Here is a 20174-nt window from a genome sequence, read left to right as displayed (position 1 = left end):
TGTGTGGTGAGTCTGTGGGTCTCTGTGTGGTGAGTCTATGGGTCTCTGTGTGGCGAGTCTACGGGTCTCTGTGTGGTGAGTCTATGGGTCTCTGTGTGGGTGAGTCTGTGGCTCTCTGTGTGGTGAGTCTGTCGCTCTCTGTGTGATGAGTCTGTGGGTCTCTGTGTGGTGAGTCTGTGGGTCTCTGTGGGGTGAGTCTACGGGTCTCTGTGTGGTGAGTCTTTGGGTCTCTCTGTGTGGGTGAGTCTGTAAGTCTCTCTGTGTGGTAAGTCTATGGGTCTCTGTGTGGTGAGTCTTTGGGTCTATGTGTGGTGAGTCTGTGGGTCTCTGTGTGATGAGTTTGTGGGTCTCTGCGTGGTGAGTCTCTGTGTGGTGAGTCTATGGGTCTCTGCGTGGCGAGTCTATGGATTTCTCTGTGTGGGTGAGTCTGTATATCTCTCTGTGTGGTGAGTCTATGGGTCTCTGTGTGGTGAGTCTATGGGTCTCTGTGTGGCGAGTCAGTGGATCTCTGTGTGGGTGAGTCTGTGGGTCTCTGTGTGGTGAGTCTGTGGGTCTGTGTGGTGAGTGTGTGGGTCTCTGTGTGGTGATTCTGTGGGTCTCTGTGTGGTGAGTCTACGGGTCTCTGTGTGGCGAGTCTACGGGTCTCTGTGTGGTGAGTCTATGGGTCTCTGTGTGGGTGAGTCTGTGGCTCTCTGTGTGGTGAGTCTGTGGCTCTCTGTGTGATGAGTCTGTGGGTCTCTGTGTGGTGAGTCTACGGGTCTCTGTGTGGTGAGTCTACGGGTCTCTGTGGTGAGTCTATGGGTCTCTGCGTGGCGAGTCTATGGATATCTCTGTGTGGGTGAGTCTGTAGGTCTCTCTGTGTGGTGAGTCTACGGGTCTCTGTGTGGCGAGTCAGTGGATCTCTGTGTGGGTGAGTCTGTGGGTCTCTGTGTGGTGAGTCTGTGGGTCTCTGTGTGATGAGTTTGTGGGTCTCTGCGTGGTGAGTCTGTGGGTCTCTGTGTGGTGAGTCTATGGGTCTCTGTGTGGTGAGTCTTTGGGTCTATGTGTGGTGAGTCTGTGGGTCTCTGTGTGATGAGTTTGTGGGTCTCTGCGTGGTGAGTCTGTGGGTCTCTGTGTGGTGAGTCTATGGGTCTCTGCGTGGCGAGTCTATGGATCTCTCTGTGTGGGTGAGTCTGTATATCTCTCTGTGTGGTGAGTCTATGGGTCTCTGTGTGGTGAGTCTATGGGTCTCTGTGTGGCGAGTCAGTGGATCTCTGTGTGGGTGAGTCTGTGGGTCTCTGTGTGGTGAGTCTGTGGGTCTGTGTGGTGAGTGTGTGGGTCTCTGTGTGGTGAGTCTGTGGGTCTCTGTGTGGTGAGTCTACGGGTCTCTGTGTGGCGAGTCTACGGGTCTCTGTGTGGTGAGTCTATGGGTCTCTGTGTGGGTGAGTCTGTGGCTCTCTGTGTGGTGAGTCTGTGGCTCTCTGTGTGATGAGTCTGTGGGTCTCTGTGTGGTGAGTCTGTGGGTCTCTGTGTGGTGAGTCTACGGGTCTCTGTGTGGTGAGTCTATGGGTCTCTGCGTGGCGAGTCTATGGATCTCTCTGTGTGGGTGAGTCTGTAGGTCTCTCTGTGTGGTGAGTCTACGGGTCTCTGTGTGGCGAGTCAGTGGATCTCTGTGTGGGTGAGTCTGTGGGTCTCTGTGTGGTGAGTCTGTGGGTCTCTGTGTGGTGAGTCTGTGGGTCTCTGTGTGGTGAGTCTGTGGGTCTCTGTGTGGTGAGTCTGTGGGTATCTGTGCGGTGAGTCTATGGGACTCTTTGTGGTGAGTCTGTGGATCTTTCTGTGTGAGTGAGTCTATGGGTCTCTGTGTGGTGAGTCTGTGGGTCTCTGTGTGATGAGTTTGTGGGTCTCTGCGTGGTGAGTCTGTGAGTCTCTGTGTGGCGAGTCTATGGATCTCTCTGTGTGGGTGAGTCTGTAGGTCTCTCTGTGTGGTAAGTCGATGGGTCTCTGTGTGGTGAGTCTTTGGGTCTATGTGTGGTGAGTCTATGGGTCTCTGTGTGATGAGTTTGTAGGTCTCTGCGTGGTGAGTCTGTGGGTCTCTGTGTGGTGAGTCTATGGGTCTCTGCGTGGCGAGTCTATGGATCTATCTGTGTGGGTGAGTCTGTATATCTCTCTGTGTGGTGAGTCTATGGGTCTCTGTGTGGTGAGTCTATGGGTCTCTGTGTGGCGAGTCAGTGGATCTCTGTGTGGGTGCGTCTGTGGGTCTCTGTGTGGTGAGTCTGTGGGTCTGTGTGGTGAGTCTGTGGGTCTCTGTGTGGTGAGTCTGTGGGTCTCTGTGTGGTGAGTCTATGGGTCTCTGTGTGGCGAGTCTACGGGTCTCTGTGTGGTGAGTCTATGGGTCTCTGTGTGGGTGAGTCTGTGGCTCTCTGTGTGGTGAGTCTGTGGCTCTCTGTGTGATGAGTCTGTGGGTCTCTGTGTGGTGAGTCTGTGGGTCTCTGTGGGGTGAGTCTACGGGTCTATGTGTGGTGAGTCTGTGGGTCTCTGTGTGATGAGTTTGTGGGTCTCTGCGTGGTGAGTCTGTGGGTCTCTGTGTGGTGAGTCTATGGGTCTCTGCGTGGCGAGTCTATTGATTTCTCTGTGTGGGTGAGTCTGTATATCTCTCTGTGTGGTGAGTCTATGGGTCTCTGTGTGGTGAGTCTATGGGTCTCTGTGTGGCGAGTCAGTGGATCTCTGTGTGGGTGCGTCTGTGGGTCTCTGTGTGGTGAGTCTGTGGGTCTGTGTGGTGAGTCTGTGGGTCTCTGTGTGGTGAGTCTGTGGGTCTCTGTGTGGTGAGTCTATGGGTCTCTGTGTGGCGAGTCTACGGGTCTCTGTGTGGTGAGTCTATGGGTCTCTGTGTGGGTGAGTCTGTGGCTCTCTGTGTGGTGAGTCTGTCGCTCTCTGTGTGATGAGTCTGTGGGTCTCTGTGTGGTGAGTCTGTGGGTCTCTGTGGGGTGAGTCTACGGGTCTCTGTGTGGTGAGTCTTTGGGTCTCTCTGTGTGGGTGAGTCTGTAAGTCTCTCTGTGTGGTAAGTCTATGGGTCTCTGTGTGGTGAGTCTTTGGGTCTATGTGTGGTGAGTCTGTGGGTCTCTGTGTGATGAGTTTGTGGGTCTCTGCGTGGTGAGTCTCTGTGTGGTGAGTCTATGGGTCTCTGCGTGGCGAGTCTATGGATTTCTCTGTGTGGGTGAGTCTGTATATCTCTCTGTGTGGTGAGTCTATGGGTCTCTGTGTGGTGAGTCTATGGGTCTCTGTGTGGCGAGTCAGTGGATCTCTGTGTGGGTGAGTCTGTGGGTCTCTGTGTGGTGAGTCTGTGGGTCTGTGTGGTGAGTGTGTGGGTCTCTGTGTGGTGATTCTGTGGGTCTCTGTGTGGTGAGTCTACGGGTCTCTGTGTGGCGAGTCTACGGGTCTCTGTGTGGTGAGTCTATGGGTCTCTGTGTGGGTGAGTCTGTGGCTCTCTGTGTGGTGAGTCTGTGGCTCTCTGTGTGATGAGTCTGTGGGTCTCTGTGTGGTGAGTCTACGGGTCTCTGTGTGGTGAGTCTACGGGTCTCTGTGGTGAGTCTATGGGTCTCTGCGTGGCGAGTCTATGGATATCTCTGTGTGGGTGAGTCTGTAGGTCTCTCTGTGTGGTGAGTCTACGGGTCTCTGTGTGGCGAGTCAGTGGATCTCTGTGTGGGTGAGTCTGTGGGTCTCTGTGTGGTGAGTCTGTGGGTCTCTGTGTGATGAGTTTGTGGGTCTCTGCGTGGTGAGTCTGTGGGTCTCTGTGTGGTGAGTCTATGGGTCTCTGTGTGGTGAGTATTTGGGTCTATGTGTGGTGAGTCTGTGGGTCTCTGTGTGATGAGTTTGTGGGTCTCTGCGTGGTGAGTCTGTGGGTCTCTGTGTGGTGAGTCTATGGGTCTCTGCGTGGCGAGTCTATGGATCTCTCTGTGTGGGTGAGTCTGTATATCTCTCTGTGTGGTGAGTCTATGGGTCTCTGTGTGGTGAGTCTATGGGTCTCTGTGTGGCGAGTCAGTGGATCTCTGTGTGGGTGAGTCTGTGGGTCTCTGTGTGGTGAGTCTGTGGGTCTGTGTGGTGAGTGTGTGGGTCTCTGTGTGGTGAGTCTGTGGGTCTCTGTGTGGTGAGTCTACGGGTCTCTGTGTGGCGAGTCTACGGGTCTCTGTGTGGTGAGTCTATGGGTCTCTGTGTGGGTGAGTCTGTGGCTCTCTGTGTGGTGAGTCTGTGGCTCTCTGTGTGATGAGTCTGTGGGTCTCTGTGTGGTGAGTCTGTGGGTCTCTGTGTGGTGAGTCTACGGGTCTCTGTGTGGTGAGTCTATGGGTCTCTGCGTGGCGAGTCTATGGATCTCTCTGTGTGGGTGAGTCTGTAGGTCTCTCTGTGTGGTGAGTCTACGGGTCTCTGTGTGGCGAGTCAGTGGATCTCTGTGTGGGTGAGTCTGTGGGTCTCTGTGTGGTGAGTCTGTGGGTCTCTGTGTGGTGAGTCTGTGGGTCTCTGTGTGGTGAGTCTGTGGGTCTCTGTGTGGTGAGTCTGTGGGTATCTGTGCGGTGAGTCTATGGGACTCTTTGTGGTGAGTCTGTGGATCTTTCTGTGTGAGTGAGTCTATGGGTCTCTGTGTGGTGAGTCTGTGGGTCTCTGTGTGATGAGTTTGTGGGTCTCTGCGTGGTGAGTCTGTGAGTCTCTGTGTGGCGAGTCTATGGATCTCTCTGTGTGGGTGAGTCTGTAGGTCTCTCTGTGTGGTAAGTCGATGGGTCTCTGTGTGGTGAGTCTTTGGGTCTATGTGTGGTGAGTCTATGGGTCTCTGTGTGATGAGTTTGTAGGTCTCTGCGTGGTGAGTCTGTGGGTCTCTGTGTGGTGAGTCTATGGGTCTCTGCGTGGCGAGTCTATGGATCTATCTGTGTGGGTGAGTCTGTATATCTCTCTGTGTGGTGAGTCTATGGGTCTCTGTGTGGTGAGTCTATGGGTCTCTGTGTGGCGAGTCAGTGGATCTCTGTGTGGGTGCGTCTGTGGGTCTCTGTGTGGTGAGTCTGTGGGTCTGTGTGGTGAGTCTGTGGGTCTCTGTGTGGTGAGTCTGTGGGTCTCTGTGTGGTGAGTCTATGGGTCTCTGTGTGGCGAGTCTACGGGTCTCTGTGTGGTGAGTCTATGGGTCTCTGTGTGGGTGAGTCTGTGGCTCTCTGTGTGGTGAGTCTGTGGCTCTCTGTGTGATGAGTCTGTGGGTCTCTGTGTGGTGAGTCTGTGGGTCTCTGTGGGGTGAGTCTACGGGTCTATGTGTGGTGAGTCTGTGGGTCTCTGTGTGATGAGTTTGTGGGTCTCTGCGTGGTGAGTCTGTGGGTCTCTGTGTGGTGAGTCTATGGGTCTCTGCGTGGCGAGTCTATTGATTTCTCTGTGTGGGTGAGTCTGTATATCTCTCTGTGTGGTGAGTCTATGGGTCTCTGTGTGGTGAGTCTATGGGTCTCTGTGTGGCGAGTCAGTGGATCTCTGTGTGGGTGCGTCTGTGGGTCTCTGTGTGGTGAGTCTGTGGGTCTGTGTGGTGAGTCTGTGGGTCTCTGTGTGGTGAGTCTGTGGGTCTCTGTGTGGTGAGTCTATGGGTCTCTGTGTGGCGAGTCTACGGGTCTCTGTGTGGTGAGTCTATGGGTCTCTGTGTGGGTGAGTCTGTGGCTCTCTGTGTGGTGAGTCTGTCGCTCTCTGTGTGATGAGTCTGTGGGTCTCTGTGTGGTGAGTCTGTGGGTCTCTGTGGGGTGAGTCTACGGGTCTCTGTGTGGTGAGTCTTTGGGTCTCTCTGTGTGGGTGAGTCTGTAAGTCTCTCTGTGTGGTAAGTCTATGGGTCTCTGTGTGGTGAGTCTTTGGGTCTATGTGTGGTGAGTCTGTGGGTCTCTGTGTGATGAGTTTGTGGGTCTCTGCGTGGTGAGTCTCTGTGTGGTGAGTCTATGGGTCTCTGCGTGGCGAGTCTATGGATTTCTCTGTGTGGGTGAGTCTGTATATCTCTCTGTGTGGTGAGTCTATGGGTCTCTGTGTGGTGAGTCTATGGGTCTCTGTGTGGCGAGTCAGTGGATCTCTGTGTGGGTGAGTCTGTGGGTCTCTGTGTGGTGAGTCTGTGGGTCTGTGTGGTGAGTGTGTGGGTCTCTGTGTGGTGATTCTGTGGGTCTCTGTGTGGTGAGTCTACGGGTCTCTGTGTGGCGAGTCTACGGGTCTCTGTGTGGTGAGTCTATGGGTCTCTGTGTGGGTGAGTCTGTGGCTCTCTGTGTGGTGAGTCTGTGGCTCTCTGTGTGATGAGTCTGTGGGTCTCTGTGTGGTGAGTCTACGGGTCTCTGTGTGGTGAGTCTACGGGTCTCTGTGGTGAGTCTATGGGTCTCTGCGTGGCGAGTCTATGGATATCTCTGTGTGGGTGAGTCTGTAGGTCTCTCTGTGTGGTGAGTCTACGGGTCTCTGTGTGGCGAGTCAGTGGATCTCTGTGTGGGTGAGTCTGTGGGTCTCTGTGTGGTGAGTCTGTGGGTCTCTGTGTGATGAGTTTGTGGGTCTCTGCGTGGTGAGTCTGTGGGTCTCTGTGTGGTGAGTCTATGGGTCTCTGCGTGGCGAGTCTATGGATCTATCTGTGTGGGTGAGTCTGTATATCTCTCTGTGTGGTGAGTCTATGGGTCTCTGTGTGGTGAGTCTATGGGTCTCTGTGTGGCGAGTCAGTGGATCTCTGTGTGGGTGAGTCTGTGGGTCTCTGTGTGGTGAGTCTGTGGGTCTGTGTGGTGAGTCTGTGGGTCTCTGTGTGGTGAGTCTGTGGGTCTCTGTGTGGTGAGTCTATGGGTCTCTGTGTGGCGAGTCTACGAGTCTCTGTGTGGTGAGTCTATGGGTCTCTGTGTGGGTGAGTCTGTGGCTCTCTGTGTGGTGAGTCTGTGGCTCTCTGTGTGATGAGTCTGTGGGTCTCTGTGTGGTGAGTCTGTGGGTCTCTGTGTGGTGAGTCTATGGGTCTCTGTGTGGTGAGTCAGTGGATCTCTGTGTGGGTGAGTCTGTGGGTCTCTGTGTGGTGAGTCTGTGGGTCTGTGTGGTGAGTGTGTGGGTCTCTGTGTGGTGAGTCTGTGGGTCTCTGTGTGGTGAGTCTACGGGTCTCTGTGTGGCGAGTCTACGGGTCTCTGTGTGGTGAGTCTGTGGCTCTCTGTGTGATGAGTCTGTGGGTCTCTGTGTGGTGAGTCTGTGGGTCTCTGTGTGGTGAGTTTACGGGTCTCTGTGTGGTGAGTCTATGGGTCTCTGCGTGGCGAGTCTATGGATCTCTCTGTGTGGGTGAGTCTGTAGGTCTCTCTGTGTGGTGAGTCTGTGGGTCTCTGTGTGGTGAGTCTGTGGGTCTCTGTGTGGTGAGTCTGTGGGTCACTCTGTGCGGTGAGTCTATGGGACTCTTTGTGGTGAGTCTGTGGATCTTTCTGTGTGGGTGAGTCTATGGGTCTTTGTGTGGTGAGTCTGTGGGTCTCTGTGTGATGAGTTTGTGGGTCTCTGCGTGGTGAGTCTGTGAGTCTCTGTGTGGCGAGTCTATGGATCTCTCTGTGTGGGTGAGTCTGTAGGTCTCTCTGTGTGGTAAGTCGATGGGTCTCTGTGTGGTGAGTCTTTGGGTCTATGTGTGGTGAGTCTGTGGGTCTCTGTGTGATGAGTTTGTGGGTCTCTGCGTGGTGAGTCTGTGGGTCTTTGTGTGGTGAGTCTATGGGTCTCTGCGTGGCGAGTCTATGGATCTATCTGTGTGGGTGAGTCTGTATATCTCTCTGTGTGGTGAGTCTATGGGTCTCTGTGTGGTGAGTCTATGGGTCTCTGTGTGGCGAGTCAGTGGATCTCTGTGTGGGTGAGTCTGTGGGTATCTGTGTGATGAGTCTGTGGGTCTGTGTGGTGAGTCTGTGGGTCTCTGTGTGGTGAGTCTGTGGGTCTCTGTGTGGTGAGTCTATGGGTCTCTGTGTGGCGAGTCTACGGGTCTCTGTGTGGTGAGTCTATGGGTCTCTGTGTGGGTGAGTCTGTGGCTCTCTGTGTGGTGAGTCTGTGGCTCTCTGTGTGATGAGTCTGTGGGTCTCTGTGTGGTGAGTCTCTGGGTCTCTGTGGGGTGAGTCTACGGGTCTCTGTGTGGTGAGTCTATGGGTCTCTCTGTGTGGGTGAGTCTGTAGGTCTCTCTGTGTGGTAAGTCTATGGGTCTCTGTGTGGTGAGTCTTTGGGTCTATGTGTGGTGAGTCTGTGGGTCTCTGTGTGATGAGTTTGTGGGTCTCTGCGTGGTGAGTCTGTGGGTCTCTGTGTGGCGAGTCTACGGGTCTCTGTGTGGTGAGTCTATGGGTCTCTGTGTGGGTGAGTCTGTGGCTCTCTGTGTGGTGAGTCTGTGGCTCTCTGTGTGATGAGTCTGTGGGTCTCTGTGTGGTGAGTCTGTGGGTCTCTGTGGGGTGAGTCTACGGGTCTATGTGTGGTGAGTCTGTGGGTCTCTGTGTGATGAGTTTGTGGGTCTCTGCGTGGTGAGTCTGTGGGTCTCTGTGTGGTGAGTCTATGGGTCTCTGCGTGGCGAGTCTATTGATTTCTCTGTGTGGGTGAGTCTGTATATCTCTCTGTGTGGTGAGTCTATGGGTCTCTGTGTGGTGAGTCTATGGGTCTCTGTGTGGCGAGTCAGTGGATCTCTGTGTGGGTGCGTCTGTGGGTCTCTGTGTGGTGAGTCTGTGGGTCTGTGTGGTGAGTCTGTGGGTCTCTGTGTGGTGAGTCTGTGGGTCTCTGTGTGGTGAGTCTATGGGTCTCTGTGTGGCGAGTCTACGGGTCTCTGTGTGGTGAGTCTATGGGTCTCTGTGTGGGTGAGTCTGTGGCTCTCTGTGTGGTGAGTCTGTCGCTCTCTGTGTGATGAGTCTGTGGGTCTCTGTGTGGTGAGTCTGTGGGTCTCTGTGGGGTGAGTCTACGGGTCTCTGTGTGGTGAGTCTTTGGGTCTCTCTGTGTGGGTGAGTCTGTAGGTCTCTCTGTGTGGTAAGTCTATGGGTCTCTGTGTGGTGAGTCTTTGGGTCTATGTGTGGTGAGTCTGTGGGTCTCTGTGTGATGAGTTTGTGGGTCTCTGCGTGGTGAGTCTCTGTGTGGTGAGTCTATGGGTCTCTGCGTGGCGAGTCTATGGATTTCTCTGTGTGGGTGAGTCTGTATATCTCTCTGTGTGGTGAGTCTATGGGTCTCTGTGTGGTGAGTCTATGGGTCTCTGTGTGGCGAGTCAGTGGATCTCTGTGTGGGTGAGTCTGTGGGTCTCTGTGTGGTGAGTCTGTGGGTCTGTGTGGTGAGTGTGTGGGTCTCTGTGTGGTGATTCTGTGGGTCTCTGTGTGGTGAGTCTACGGGTCTCTGTGTGGCGAGTCTACGGGTCTCTGTGTGGTGAGTCTATGGGTCTCTGTGTGGGTGAGTCTGTGGCTCTCTGTGTGGTGAGTCTGTGGCTCTCTGTGTGATGAGTCTGTGGGTCTCTGTGTGGTGAGTCTACGGGTCTCTGTGTGGTGAGTCTACGGGTCTCTGTGGTGAGTCTATGGGTCTCTGCGTGGCGAGTCTATGGATATCTCTGTGTGGGTGAGTCTGTAGGTCTCTCTGTGTGGTGAGTCTACGGGTCTCTGTGTGGCGAGTCAGTGGATCTCTGTGTGGGTGAGTCTGTGGGTCTCTGTGTGGTGAGTCTGTGGGTCTCTGTGTGATGAGTTTGTGGGTCTCTGCGTGGTGAGTCTGTGGGTCTCTGTGTGGTGAGTCTATGGGTCTCTGCCTGGCGAGTCTATGGATCTATCTGTGTGGGTGAGTCTGTATATCTCTCTGTGTGGTGAGTCTATGGGTCTCTGTGTGGTGAGTCTATGGGTCTCTGTGTGGCGAGTCAGTGGATCTCTGTGTGGGTGAGTCTGTGGGTCTCTGTGTGGTGAGTCTGTGGGTCTGTGTGGTGAGTCTGTGGGTCTCTGTGTGGTGAGTCTGTGGGTCTCTGTGTGGTGAGTCTATGGGTCTCTGTGTGGCGAGTCTACGAGTCTCTGTGTGGTGAGTCTATGGGTCTCTGTGTGGGTGAGTCTGTGGCTCTCTGTGTGGTGAGTCTGTGGCTCTCTGTGTGATGAGTCTGTGGGTCTCTGTGTGGTGAGTCTGTGGGTCTCTGTGTGGTGAGTCTATGGGTCTCTGTGTGGTGAGTCAGTGGATCTCTGTGTGGGTGAGTCTGTGGGTCTCTGTGTGGTGAGTCTGTGGGTCTGTGTGGTGAGTGTGTGGGTCTCTGTGTGGTGAGTCTGTGGGTCTCTGTGTGGTGAGTCTACGGGTCTCTGTGTGGCGAGTCTACGGGTCTCTGTGTGGTGAGTCTATGGGTCTCTGTGTGGGTGAGTCTGTGGCTCTCTGTGTGGTGAGTCTGTGGCTCTCTGTGTGATGAGTCTGTGGGTCTCTGTGTGGTGAGTCTGTGGGTCTCTGTGTGGTGAGTTTACGGGTCTCTGTGTGGTGAGTCTATGGGTCTCTGCGTGGCGAGTCTATGGATCTCTCTGTGTGGGTGAGTCTGTAGGTCTCTCTGTGTGGTGAGTCTGTGGGTCTCTGTGTGGTGAGTCTGTGGGTCTCTGTGTGGTGAGTCTGTGGGTCACTCTGTGCGGTGAGTCTATGGGACTCTTTGTGGTGAGTCTGTGGATCTTTCTGTGTGGGTGAGTCTATGGGTCTTTGTGTGGTGAGTCTGTGGGTCTCTGTGTGATGAGTTTGTGGGTCTCTGCGTGGTGAGTCTGTGAGTCTCTGTGTGGCGAGTCTATGGATCTCTCTGTGTGGGTGAGTCTGTAGGTCTCTCTGTGTGGTAAGTCGATGGGTCTCTGTGTGGTGAGTCTTTGGGTCTATGTGTGGTGAGTCTGTGGGTCTCTGTGTGATGAGTTTGTGGGTCTCTGCGTGGTGAGTCTGTGGGTCTTTGTGTGGTGAGTCTATGGGTCTCTGCGTGGCGAGTCTATGGATCTATCTGTGTGGGTGAGTCTGTATATCTCTCTGTGTGGTGAGTCTATGGGTCTCTGTGTGGTGAGTCTATGGGTCTCTGTGTGGCGAGTCAGTGGATCTCTGTGTGGGTGAGTCTGTGGGTCTCTGTGTGATGAGTCTGTGGGTCTGTGTGGTGAGTCTGTGGGTCTCTGTGTGGTGAGTCTGTGGGTCTCTGTGTGGTGAGTCTATGGGTCTCTGTGTGGCGAGTCTACGGGTCTCTGTGTGGTGAGTCTATGGGTCTCTGTGTGGGTGAGTCTGTGGCTCTCTGTGTGGTGAGTCTGTGGCTCTCTGTGTGATGAGTCTGTGGGTCTCTGTGTGGTGAGTCTCTGGGTCTCTGTGGGGTGAGTCTACGGGTCTCTGTGTGGTGAGTCTATGGGTCTCTCTGTGTGGGTGAGTCTGTAGGTCTCTCTGTGTGGTAAGTCTATGGGTCTCTGTGTGGTGAGTCTTTGGGTCTATGTGTGGTGAGTCTGTGGGTCTCTGTGTGATGAGTTTGTGGGTCTCTGCGTGGTGAGTCTGTGGGTCTCTGTGTGGTGAGTCTATGGGTCTCTGCGTGGCGAGTCTATGGATCTCTCTGTGTGGGTGAGTCTGTATATCTCTCTGTGTGGTGAGTCTATGGGTCTCTATGTGGTGAGTCTATGGGTCTCTGTGTGGCGAGTCAGTGGATCTCTGTGTGGGTGAGTCTGTGGGTCTCTGTGTGGTGAGTCTGTGGGTCTGTGTGGTGAGTGTGTGGGTCTCTGTGTGGTGAGTCTGTGGGTCTCTGTGTGGTGAGTCTGTGGGTCTCTGTGTGGTGAGTCTACGGCTCTCTGTGTGGTGAGTCTATGGGTCTCTGCGTGGCGAGTCTATGGATATCTCTGTGTGGGTGAGTCTGTAGGTCTCTCTGTGTGGTGAGTCTACGGGTCTCTGTGTGGCGAGTCAGTGGATCTCTGTGTGGGTGAGTCTGTGGGTCTCTGTGTGGTGAGTCTGTGGGTCTGTGTGGTGAGTCTGTGGGTCTCTGTGTGGTGAGTCTACGGGTCTCTGTGTGGCGAGTCTACGGGTCTCTGTGTGGTGAGTCTATGGGTCTCTGTGTGGGTGAGTCTGTGGCTCTCTGTGTGGTGAGTCTGTGGCTCTCTGTGTGATGAGTCTGTGGGTCTCTGTGTGGTGTGTCTGTGGGTCTCTGTGTGGTGAGTCTACGGGTCTCTGTGTGGTGAGTCTATGGATCTCTCTGTGTGGGTGAGTCTGTAGGTCTCTCTGTGTGGTGAGTCTGTGGGTCTCTGTGTGGGTGAGTCTGTGGCAGGCAAGTTGACACGACGAAGTTTTTGGGCAGTGCCCATGATGCCCAGCCCACAACATCGCCTCTCAGCCTTTTCACTCAGCGTGGCGACGCTCATGATTATTTATCCTTGAATTTGTATTTGTAAATTAAACTCCGTCCACTATTATCGGTCAACGTGTCCCAAACTTAATCATTCTCTTTTGCCCGAAGCCTCGGTGCCTCGATGGGCACTAACTCACCTGGAACGCGCTGACTCTCGCATTCTGTCTCCGCTGTTTGCCTCATTTGCGTTGACTTCCATGATAGAGGTTTTTTTTTAGGTTAGATCACCGCGTGAATGTGTAAATGTTGTGTCGTAAAACCCGCCACCACCCGACACAACCAACTAGTAAGGGTTGTGTCACGTAAACAGAACGTGCCAATTCGTCAATATTACAGCACTAGTGTGTAGTGTAGTGTATAGTAGTGTAGTGTGTAGTGTAGTGTATAGTGTAGTGTATAGTGTAGTGTATAGTAGTGTAGTGTGTAGTGTAGTATACTAATACAGCACACTGGTGTGTGCTGTATTAGTATACTACACCAGACACTACACTATACACTACACCATACACTACTACACTATACACTACACCAGACACTACACTATACACTACTACACTATACACTACACTACTATACACTACACCAGACACTACACCATACACTACACACTACACTATACACTACACTATACACTACACTACTATACACTACGCTACTATACACTACACACTACCATAAACTACACTACTATACACAACACAACTATACACTACTACACTATACACTACTATACACTACACTATACACTACACCACCATACACTACTTACACTACGATGTACTGGCTGGTGCCGAATATAAAATAAACTGGTTATTAAAAATAAAAATTGACTCTTCATCCCCCCACAGCCCCCTCGACTCCAACCCCCTACATCGGACCCCCTCCCCCACAACGTTGTCTTCATGGCAGCAACAGAAAGAAAAACACGTGAAGAAAAAAGATAGAACAAAAAGGAAAGTAAAGACAAGGCAAAAAAGAATGTGAAATAAGGAAAAAAAGAAAAAATGAGAAAGAAAAATTAAGAAAATGGAAGGAAGAAAAAAGAAAGATGTTTTTTTAGAAAGAAGAAAAAAGAAAAAAAGAAAGAAAAGAGGAAATAAAATTTAAGAAAAAAGTATAAAAAAATAAAGAAAACTACAAAAAAATATAAAGTAAAAAAAAATTAAAAGGAAATGAAAATTTAAGAAGAAAAGAAAGAACAACAAAAGATAAAAAAGAAAGAAAACTAAAAAAGGGAAAGAAAGAAGAAAAGAAATATGAATAGAAAGAAAATGAAATATAACGAAATCAAAATATTTAAGGAAAAAAAGGAAAAATAAAAGAAAGAAAAACAGAAGGAAAGAGGTAAGGAAAAAAGCAAAGAAAGAAAAAAATTAAGTCAACTTCAAAACGTTGAAGTAAAAAAAGAAGGAAAGACAAAAAGAAAAATAGAAATTAAGAAAAAACTTAAGAAAACCAAACAACGTGAATTTTTTTAAGAAGAGAATTTAAAGAAAGTAAAAAAAGACAGAAAAACAGAAATAAAAATAAATCGAACGAAGGAAAATATTTAATGAAAAGAAGGAAAGGGATTTCTAAATAAATAAAAAAGAAAGAACTCACACCTGTTCTGAAGTCATGGGGGGGGGGGCACGCGCCGGTGCGCTATGTGCGTCGGTTGACCACGTGGCCCACGTGGGTCGGTTGACCACGTGGCCACGTGGGTCGGTGGCTATAAAAGTGCGAGAGGTTCCAGCGAGAGGAGGGAGGAGGATTGGAGAGTGACGTCGATTCCCTGTCAAGAGTTAAGCCCCTTGTGGTGAGTGGTGAGCTAGAGTGGTGAGTGGTGAGTGTGAGTGGTGAGTAGTGAGTTGTGAGTGTGCGAGATGATTGTGAGTCGTGAGAGGTGAGTGGTGTGAGAGTTCAGTGGTGAGTGTTAAGTTGCGAGTGTGAGCGGGAGAGTCGTGATTTCGTGAGTGTTGAGTGGTGAGTTGTGAGAGGTGAGTTGTGAGAGGTGAGTGGTGAGTTGTGAGTGGTGAGTTGTGAGAGGTGAGTTGTGAGAGGTGAGTGGTGAGTTGTGAGTGGTGAGTTGTGAGAGGTGAGTGGTGAGTTGTGAGTGGTGAGTTGTGAGAGGTGAGTGGTGAGTTGTGAGAGGAGAGTGGTGTGAAGTGAGTTGTGAGTGGTGAGTTGTGAGGTGAGTGGTGTGAGTAGTGAGTGTGAGAGGTGAGTTGTTAGAGGTGAGTGGTGTGAGTGGTGAGTGGTGAGAGGTGAGTGGTGAGTTGTTAGAGGTGAGTGGTGTGAGTGGTGAGTGGTGAGAGGTGAGTGGTGTGAGTAGTGAGTGTGAGAGGTGAGTGGTGAGTTGTTAGAGGTGAGTGGTGTGAGTGGTCAGTGGTGAGAGGTGAGTGGGGTGAGTAGTGAGTGTGAGAGGTGAGTGGTGTGAGTAGTGAGTGTGAGAGGTGAGTGGTGAGTTGTTAGAGGTGAGTGGTGTGAGTGGTGAGAGGTGAGTGGTGTGAGTAGTGAGTGTGAGAGGTGAGTGGTGTGAGTGGTGAGAGGTGAACGGTGAGTTGTTAGAGGTGAGTGGTGTGAGTGGTGAGTAGTGAGAGGTGAGTGGTGTGAGTGGTGAGTTGTGAGAGGTGAGTGGTGAGTTGTTAGAGGTGATTGAGTGTGAGTGGTCATTGTGCAGTGTGATTGTGACCGGGTGAGTAGTGAGGGAGTGTGTGGTGAGTGTGTGAGGTGAGTGATGAGAAGTGACATGAGTTGTGAGTGGTGTGAGTTGTGAGTGATGAGTTGTGAGTGGTGATTTGTGAGTGATGAGTTGTGAGTGGTGAGTTGTGAGTTGTGATTTGTGAGTGGTGAGTTGTGAGTGGTGAGTTGTGAGTGATGAGAAGTGACATGAGTTGTGAGTGGTGTGAGTTGTGAGTGATGAGTTGTGAGTGGTGATTTGTGAGTGATGAGTTGTGAGTGGTGAGTTGTGAGTTGTGATTTGTGAGTGGTGAGTTGTGAGTGGTGAGTTGTGAGTGGTGTGAGTGGGGATTTGTGAGTGGTGAGTTGTGAGTGATGAGTGGTGATTTGTGAGTGGTGAGTGATGAGTTGTGAGTGGTGTGAGTGGTGATTTGTGAGTGATGAGTTGTGAGTGGTGTGAGTGGTGATTGTGAGAGGGGAGTTGTGTGAGTTGTGAGTGTCAGTAGTGAGTGTAAGTAGTGCGTGTGAGTATTGAGGGTGAGTGGTGAGTTCCTGAGTGGTGAGTGTGAACGGAAGAGTAGTGACTGAGTGAGTGTGAGTGGTGAGTGTTGAATGTGAGTGGTGAGTATGCGAGGAGAGTATGAGTCGTGAGTGGTGAGTTGTGAGTGGTGAGTTGTGTGAGTGGTGAGTATGCGAGCTGAGTGTGAGTCGTGAATGGTGAGTAGTGAGTGGTGAGTTGTGTGAGTGGTGAGTTGTGTGAGTGGTGAGTGTGAGTAGTGAGTGGTGAGTTGTGTGAGTGGTGAGTGTCAGTAGTGAGTGTGAGTTGTGAGATGTGTGAGTCGTGAGTGGTGAGTGATTATCGCGATTGAAATCGCCAAAGTAAATATTCGAATTATTGTTTTCTGGAATTACATGTAAGTCCATGCTCACAACGGCCTCGCGATTTGCACCGCTGTAGCTACTACATGTAGTAGCTACATGAGTGGTAGCTACACGTGCAGTAGCTACTACACGAGTAGTAGCTACTACACGAGTAGTAGCTACATAAGTAGTAGCTACTACACGTGTAGCTACTAGACATGTAGCTACTAGACATGTAGCTACTAGACATGTAGCTACGACACATGTAGTAGCTACTACACATGTAGTAGCTATTACACATGTAGTAGCTATTACACATGTAGTAGCTACGACACATGTAGCTACGACACATGTAGTAGCTACTACACGTGGTGTAGCTACTACACATGTAGTAGCTACGACACATGTAGCTACGACACATGTAGTAGCTACTACATGTGTAGCTACGACACATGTAGTAGCTACTACATGTGTAGTTACGACACGTGTAGTAGTTACGACACGTGTAGTAGCTACTACACGTGTAGTAGCTACTACACGTGTAGTAGCTACATAAATAGTAGCTGTAAGAACCATAAGACAAAGAGTGAATGTATTATTTATGTGTATACATTTGATGTACATCCGTCATACATTTGTTGACAGACTGCTTATATTTGATTTGGAATATTCCAACTATTTAGAAACAGCCCCCCCCCCCTCCTGTGGTTGGACGCTCCGTTGGTTGAACCCGTGACGTCACTTCCGGTCTCACAGTATAAACGAGAAGTTGTGAGAATAGTTGGGCAGTCAGCGAGTGGACACAGTCTTGGAACGTGCGGCAGCGTGACACGGCAGCGCGTGGGCAGGCGAAGATATCAACTTTAGACATCGCTCGTTTTTGTGCAACTAATAAATAAATAAAGAGTTTTGATTGAAGACACCTCAAACACGCGGCAGTGAAGGCGTCTCTTATTTTTTTGTATGAGAAAGCTGCGCCTACAGTAGTAGCTACTACCACCCACCCCACCCGACCCCACCCACCCCACCCACCCGACCAACTCCTCTCACCCCACACACTCCACCCCACCCACCACACCCCACCCACCCCACCTACCACCCACCACCCACCCCACCCACTCCACACCACCTACCCACCCCACCCATGCCACGCACCCCACCCACCCCACCCCACCTACCCACCCCACCTACCACCCACAACACCCACCCACCCTACCCCACCCCACCCACCCCACTTACTATCCCACCTACCACCCACAGCACCCCACCCACCCCACCCACCCCACTCCACCCATCCCACCCACGCCACCCACCCCACCCATCAGTGACTCTGCACACAGCGACTCTTAGACTCTTAGAACTCCACCGCTGCACTCACCTACCGTTGCCTCATACCCGCTCACCCATCTGTCCCTTATCATCACCCCCCCCCCATCTCCCGTTTCCTCGACGCCAACCTCCTGCCTCAACGTGCCCACCTGCTCGCCCTCGTTTGCACCCGCTTATCCCCATAGTTACCGGTGGTTTGTCGGTGCAAACCTCGTGTCGCAACGCGCACACACCTGTTCGTCCTCAGTTGCACCCGCTTAACTGCGCGCACCGCGTACATCTCTCCTCTACACCACTAACGGATTGGCCACGCTCTGTTTACGTGACAAACCCCTACCGGTTGGCTGTGTCGGTGGTGGCGGGGTTTTAACGACGCATTTATATATTCACGTGGCGATCTAATCCAATGCTCAAACCTTTCCGTCATTGAGACTTAAACTTTTTTTTCGTCGCCAGCTATTTTACCGGTCGTTAATTATCTGACCCAACGTCTGTTCCTTTTTTTGGGAATCGCCATAACGACGCCGGATAAAGCGAATCTGTCTATCAAGCGACATTGCGCGCGTAGATTGACGCAGAGCTTGCGGGTGACCGTCGCGATGTTCGCGTGCGTGCGTGCGTCTTGCGCCGAGCAGGTCGAGAGAGGAGAGAATGCCGTACCCACTGGCCATACACACGTGCGGAGGACAAGGCGGCACCAACTTCAGCTTCGACGGCAGGAACAATGGGGCGACGCTTGAGAAGATCTGGGTGTGGGTGGGCGGGTGGCAGGTGAAGTGTGTGAAGGCCTGGCTGACCAACGGAACGTCCGCGCAGTACGGCAGCCCGTCGGGATCCCACAGCGAGTTCGTCTTCCAGCCCGGCGAGCTCTTCTCGTCGCTGTCGCTGTGGGGCAACGGCGCCGGCACGCGCCTGGGCGCCATCAAGTTCAAGACCAGCAAGGGGCGGGAATTCTTCGTGAAGATGACCGACTGGGGGCTGAAGACGGAGTACCCCATCGACATCGGCTCGGGGATCTGCCTTGGGATTCTGGGCAAGGGCTCCTCGGACATCGACTGCATGGGCTTCGTGTTCATCAATTCGGTGAAGCGGTCCGAGATGATCAACGTGACGTACCCGACGCTGCACCGGGAGCTCCCAAAGGTCCAGATGGAGGAGATCAAGTCCATCAGCTACAAGAACCGGGGCTCCGTCCCGCAAACCTACAAGGTGGAGACCTCCAAGACGCTGACCAAGACCTCGTCGTGGTCGATCGCGAACAAGCTCGAGGCGACCGTCAGCATCAGCGTCAAGGCCGGCATCCCCGACGTCGTCGAGGTGCAGAGCGGCTTCAGCTTCACGGTGGGCACCGAGAGCACCCGCGGCGTCACGAACTCCGAGTCGAAGACCGAGCTCCTCTCGTTCGACGTCACCGTGCCCCCGGGCAAGACGGTGTCCATCGACATCAACATCGGCCGCGCGGAAATCGACCTTCCCTACAAGGGCACGGTGCGCATGACCCTGTTGAACGGCGCCACCTTCGACGTCCCCATGGAGGGGGTCTACAAGGGCCTCGCCTACACCAAGGCGACGGCCGAAACGCGGGAGAAGTGACGATGGCCGGCGCCTCCGCCCTCCCCGCGAGGGCCTCCGAGCTTCTTCCACGCTTCTTCCGCGCTTCTTCCGCGCTTCTTCTGCGCTTCGCCAGCGGCGCCGCCGCCGCATGCCAACGCCGCCGCCTACCTGTTCCCTGCGGAGGCCGTGCTGAGGGAGGGTAATTTGTTCGATGGGCTGCCGGAGGAGGAGGAGCCGAGGATAATTCCCCCGTGGCAAAAGCGAAAACGACGAGGGAGAGGAAGAGAAAGAAGAAAAGTGACTATGACGACGCACGTTGATGACGACGCACGTTGACGATGACCGATAGAGTCTGCACTGCTGGCAGAGTCAAGCGCAGAATCAATCGGTGGACTCAGTCCCCCCAAAGAAGGGGGGGGGGATGTTTGACCGAAATCGGAGAGCGATGGCCACCACCACCACCACCGCCGCCACCACCACCACCGCCACCGCCCCCACCACCACCACCGCCACCGCCCCCACCACCACCACTGCCACCGCCCCCACCACCACCACCACCACTGCCACCGCCCCCACCACCACCACCGCCACCCCCACCACCACCACCACCGCTACCGCCCCCACCACCACCACCAACGTACGAATGGCACGAAACGAAATAATAGAGATGCAAAGACTAAAGGATGTTCCCCCACGTAATTGGCCAAATGAATCACGTGCGTTTGGACGACCATTTTACTGAAACGCCCGAACACACAAACAATGACGACGACGACCGCCATTCGCCACCAAGCGGCGGTGACATCACCACGACGCCTGTGCCAGGCTAGGTGCACCTTGAGGCCACGTGAAGTGTCGAACGCCCGCTGGCAGGAGGTCACGGGCAGACCCAGCAGCTGCCATGGGTTGTACCGACTAAGATGACCGGTAGATGCACCACTGGCTGTAGGGGGACTACTGTGCCAACTTGCTGCATTTTATCTGCCCAGCGCTCCGCTCGTTATTGTGAGCGTCGCTCCTCCGCCCTCCGTTGTTGTTGCTGGAGGGGCGACTGCCTCCAACTGTCCAGTAGCCTCAACGTGCACCTAGCCTGGCACTGCCCAGTAGCAGCAGCGTCCTTCACGAGGCTCCTCCTCCACAGAGGTCGATCTTGACACCGCTGGTACCGGTCATCGGCAAGTCCACGCAGACACGCACGTGTGTGTGAGTGTGTGTGCGCGTGTGTGTGGGTGCGCGTGGGTGCGTGTGGGTGCGTATTTATGAGTGTGTGTGTGCGCGTGTGTGCACGAGGTGTGTGCACGAGGTGTGCGACTGTGTCCACGCGCGTGTGTGCATGCATGCGTACGAGTGTGTGCGTGTGTGCACGCGTGTGTGTGTGTGTGCGTGTGTGTGCGTGTGTGTGTGGACTTGCCTTCAACTTCACACCACGAAGCACAAATCAGGAGGAAGGTGGTGGCCTCGAATTGGCGACAGCTCCTCCGACGTTGACGTCCAAAAC

The 20174-nt window shown here is 53.0% G+C and overlaps 1 protein-coding gene across 1 annotated transcript; it reads left to right on the top strand.

Annotated features, from left to right (window-relative positions):
• Nucleotides 1–14015: 14015 nt before the first annotated feature.
• LOC144953820 (aerolysin-like protein) lies at nt 14016–19205 on the top strand. The gene is made up of 2 exons (XM_078884470.1): nt 14016–14069; nt 17758–19205. The coding sequence occupies exon 2, from the start codon at nt 17774–17776 to the stop codon at nt 18713–18715; it is 942 nt and encodes a 313-aa protein (XP_078740596.1). The 5' UTR covers nt 14016–14069; nt 17758–17773; the 3' UTR covers nt 18716–19205.
• The last annotated feature ends 969 nt before the right edge of the window (nt 19206–20174 follow it).

Source organism: Lampetra fluviatilis (assembly GCF_964198595.1).
Source record: "Lampetra fluviatilis chromosome 45 unlocalized genomic scaffold, kcLamFluv1.1 SUPER_45_unloc_1, whole genome shotgun sequence".
NCBI classification, from domain to species: Eukaryota; Metazoa; Chordata; class Hyperoartia; order Petromyzontiformes; family Petromyzontidae; genus Lampetra; species Lampetra fluviatilis.
This window is presented reverse-complemented; position numbering and strand designations above follow the sequence as displayed.

What these genes read in the sequence shown, in the direction of transcription:
- LOC144953820 (XM_078884470.1), top strand. Translation starts at nt 17,774, where the DNA reads ATGCCGTACCCACTGGCCATACACACGTGCGGAGGACAAGGCGGCACC.